This window comes from Petromyzon marinus, chromosome 71 (genome assembly GCF_048934315.1).
Source record: "Petromyzon marinus isolate PM22_M1 ecotype Great Lakes invasive population chromosome 71, UKy_Petmar_22M1.pri1.0, whole genome shotgun sequence".
Classification (NCBI taxonomy): domain Eukaryota; kingdom Metazoa; phylum Chordata; class Hyperoartia; order Petromyzontiformes; family Petromyzontidae; genus Petromyzon; species Petromyzon marinus.
The window spans coordinates 5,668,035-5,673,034 of record NC_133737.1 but is presented as its reverse complement, the minus strand read 5'-3'; the positions used below and the strand labels follow the sequence as shown (position 1 = coordinate 5,673,034).

General features: G+C 51.4%; 1 protein-coding gene across 1 annotated transcript in view; it reads right to left on the bottom strand.

Moving 5' to 3' along the window:
• Positions 1-5,000, bottom strand: part of SDS-1 (serum albumin SDS-1) — a 129,747-nt gene that overhangs the window by 77,681 nt on the left and 47,066 nt on the right. The window contains 2 exon segments of the mRNA XM_076055339.1: positions 468-570; positions 2,063-2,277. Of these exon segments, the coding sequence (XP_075911454.1) occupies positions 468-570; positions 2,063-2,277 (318 nt within the window).

The following is a 5,000-nucleotide window of genomic DNA, read 5'->3' as shown; positions in this document are numbered from 1 at the left end:
TCTATGAGTCTCTATGTATCTCTATGAGTCTCTATGTAACTCTATATATCTCTATGAGTCTCTATGTATCTCTATGTATCTCTATGAGTCTCTATGTATCTCTATGTATCTCTATGAGTGTCTATGTATCTCTATGAGTCTCTATGTATCTCTATGAGTCTCTATGTATCTCTATGTATCTCTATGAGTCTCTATGTATCTCTATGAGTCTCTATGTATCTCTATATATCTCTATGAGTCTCTATGTATCTCTATGTATCTCTATGTGTCTCTATGTATCTCTATGAGTCTCTATGTATCTCTATGTATCTCTATGTATCTCTATGAGTCTCTGTGTGTCTCTATGTATCTCTATGAGTCTCTATGTATCTCTATGTGTCTCTATGTGTCTCTATGTATCTCTATGAGTCTTTATATATCTCTATATATCTCTATGTATCTCTATGTGTATCTGTGTGAGTACTTACAGCATCACAACAACGTTGCACCATCGCCAGATACTTGGATATTAAATCTCGCATCTGTCCCATTGCTGCCTTGGGAAAGCGTTGGCCAAATCCATACGCCACCCTAGATAGACACACAGACACACAGAGATACTTAGACACACACACAGACACACACAGAGATACTTAGACACACACACACAGAGACACACACAGTCACACACACACACAGACACAGAAACACACACAGACACACACACACAGACACACACGCAGAGACACACACACACAGACACACAAACAGACACACACACAGAGACACTTAGACACACAGACACACACACAGAGACACACAGATACACACTCAAACACACAGACACACACACAGACTCACACACAGAGACACACACACACGCACAGAGACACCTAGACACACGGACACACACACGGAGACACACAGACACACACTCAAACACACAGACACACACACACAGACACATAGAGACACACAGACACAGAGACACACAGACGCACACACAGACACACACTCAGACACACAGACACGCACACACACAGACACACACACAGACACACACACAGACACACACACAGACACACACACAGACACACACGCACAGACACACACACACAGACACACACACACAGACACACACAGACACACACACACAGACACACACACAGACACACACACAGACACACACACACAGACACACACACAGAGATACTTAGACACACACACACAGCCACACACACACACACGCAGAGACACACACACATACAGACACACACACAGACACACACACAGACACACACACACAGACACTTTGACACACGGACACACACACAGATACACACAGACACACACTCAAACACACAGACACACACACAGAGACATTCAGACACACACACACAGACACACAAACAGAGACACACAGATACACACTCAAACACACAGACACACACAGACACACACACACGGAGACACACAGACACAGAGACACTCAGACACACAGACACAGACACACACACGCAGAGACACACACACACGCACAGAGACACTTAGACACACGGACACACACACAGAGGCACACAGACACACTCAAACAAACAGACACACACACAGAGACACTCAGACACACAGACACACACACAGACACACACACACAGAGACACACAGATACACACTCAAACATACAGACACACACAGACACACACACAGACACACACACAGACACACACACAGACACACACACAGAGACACACACAGAGACACACACACACACAGAGACACACACACAGACACACACACACAGACACACACACAGACACACACAGACAGACACACACACACACACAGACACACACACAGACACACACATAGACACACACATAGACACACACACACACAGACACACACACACAGACACACACACAGAGAGACACACACACAGACACACACAGAGACACACACACACAGACACACACACAGACACACACACCGACACACACACACACAGACACACACAGACACACACACAGACACACACACACACACAGACACACACACATAGACACACACACACACTGAGTCTCACCTCTGCTTGAACTCGAACCCCAGGTCGTGATACTTAGAGCAGAGTGACGTGGAGCAAAGTTCTGGACGTTCCTCCACGCTGGCGTTCAGGTGACTCGAGAGCTCGTCGAAGCACAAGATCCTCGCCCGTCCATCCATGGCACAGCAGCGGGAGACTTCGGCTAGGCCGGAGAGCCAAGCCTCATCACGGCAAATAGCGTCGTGAAGGGCGTAGCGCTGGTGGTGGTGGTGGTGATGGGAGAGAGAGATGGTGGTGGTGGTGGTGATGGTGGTGGATGGGAGAGAGAGATGGTGGTGGTGTTGGTGAGGGTGGTGGTGGTGATGGTGATGGTAGTGGTGGTGATGGTGGTGGTGGTGGTGATGGTGGTGATGGTGGGGGTGGTGGTGGTGGTGGTGAGAGTTGTGGTGGTGGATAGGACAGAGAGATGGTGGTGGTGGTGGATAGGAGAGAGAGATGGTGATGGTGGTGGTGGTAATGGTGGTGGTGGTGAGGGTGGTGGTGGTGATGGTGGTGGTGATGGTGGTGATGGTGGTGGTGGTGATGGTGGTGGTGGTGATGGTGGTGATGGTGTTGATGGTGGTGGTGGTGAAGGAGAGAAATGGAGATCATTATTCAGGAGAAGGTATGAGCAAACTCTCCACTCTCTCCACAACTGCCCCATCACCGATTGGGAGTTGTGGGGGTGGAGTGTCCGATGGTACAAAATACCCAGGCAGGTGCTTAGTTTTGGTGGGGCTGATGGTAAGGCCCCATCTCTTAGTAGCACGCTCCAGTCTCAGCAGCAGCGTCTCCAACTCCTCCTCTGACTGAGCAGCTATTACCAAATCATCGGCATACATAACGTGGTTGAGCAATAGGGAGCCATCCCTTGACCGCACCCGGGCATCGATCAGCCTCCCATTTTATATCTACCAAATGGAGATTCCCCCGGTACAGCTATTGAAGGCTTCACAAACTACGTGGTCAAAATGGATGTTAAATAATGTGGGAGCCAGAGGACATCCCTGTCGCACCCCAAGCTGTACAGGGAATGGCTCTGACTCCCGGCCACGTAGTTTTACCCGGGCCCGCTCACCATCATGAAGGTCCTTAATGATCGTGAGCAGAGGGTCAGGTACTCCAAAAGCACGAAGAACAACCCAGAGCCCAGGCCTACTGATGGTATCATAGGCCTTGACCAGGTCAATAAAGCAGAGATGTAGGTCTTGTTGGAATTCCCTACACCTCTGCTGTAGCAGACGGACAGAAAATATGGCATCTGTGCAGGACCGCCCTTTCCTGAAACCGCATTGGGGCTCCGCAAGCCTCTCCTCAGCGTGCCTGGCAAGGCGATGCTGAATAATCCTTGCCAGGACCTGTTGCTATGATGTCATGTAGGGCAGTCTGTGCACAAACGCCACCCTCCCTCAGCATTTCGCTTGGGAGATCATCTCTGCCCGCTGCCTTTCCTGGTCTCAGACTCCGGATCACCTTCAGTACTTCCTCAGCAGATGGCACCTCAGCCAGCCACTCACAGGGGGTGACTTCTTCCAATATTTGAGGCACCGCAGCCTCAGCAGGGTCATCCTCACTTAGTGCCACGATGTTTTCCTGGCTGAGGGATTTTCCCTCCCCCAGGACCTCACAGAAATGCTCAGCAAATTTGCCAACCTGTTCCTGGGGGTCAGAGATTGGATCACCGTTCTTTCCCCTAATGATGGTAATAGGTGTGGCGCTGCAGGTTACTTTTTTGATGGAGTTAAATAGAGATTTGTGATCGAGGGCCATTGAGGCAGACTCCATCTCCTCAGTAACCGGGACCACCACCCATCCTTGCAGCGCCTCACGGCTCTCCGAACCTCCGAGCGAAGGCTGCGGTAAGCCTCCTCATTCTCTGACGTGGGATTCTGTAGCCGATGACAGTGGGCCTGTCGCTTTTTCTCAGCCATCCTGAACACCTCCTCTGTCAGCCAGGGTCTCTGGGGAGGTCTGGACCGCGTACCCAAAGCAGCCATTGCAGCTGCATGAGTCACAGTCCTAAACCTCGCCCATTTACCCTCGACATCAGGAGGAGTCGGGGACGATGCCAATCCCAGCCGCAAGCGATGATGAAATTCTCGCTTGCAACTTTCATCAGATAACTGAGACCAGGCCACTTTAGGTTGGAATGGGGTCCTGGGTGTACACCCACCACCGGAGTGGAAGAATGGCAGGCGCATCTTACAGATGACTAGTCGATGGTCAGAGGGCAGATCAGCTCCACGGTAGGTCCTGGTGTCAAGGACATGGGCTCGCATCTGCTGGTCCGTCACTATGTAGTCCAGCAGATGTTCTTGCTTGGACCCGTCATGCATCCATGATGTTGTGTGGATGCGCCGATGCCGGAACAGCGTGTTGGTAATTACAAGCCCATGGGCTGCACAAAAATCTAGCAGCCTCCTACCGTTGTTATTGAGCTGATCTGGCCCATGCCCTCCAATCAATCCAGACCAGGTGCCAGCATCATGACCAACTCGGGCATTGAAGTCACCCAACATGATGACTCTATCCCGAGGGGCCACTTTAGCTAGCACCTGTGACAGGAGGTCATAGAAGGCATCTGACTCATCGGCTTTGCCTGCATCCCTCCACGGATGTTCGTCTTCGGTGGGGGCATAAGTAACCACGACCACCACTCCTCGCCTCCGGTTGATGGGAAGGCGAGCCCAAAGTAGCCTGGGGCTTACAGCTTCCCACACCTCACCGCCACGCTCCCACGCCCCCTTCATTCTTTTGTTCAAAAGAAGAGCCACACTCCCTGTTGTTTGGCAGTCTGCTGCCCCGAGTAGAGGACTGTCCACCCCTCATGGTGGCAGGAGCCAGAGCCGGTCCACCGGACCTCCTGAATGCCGCAGAGATCCAGGCGGTACCGGTCCAGCTCCCGACAGAGGAGCGGCAGCCTCTCCTCCGCAGTGAGCGT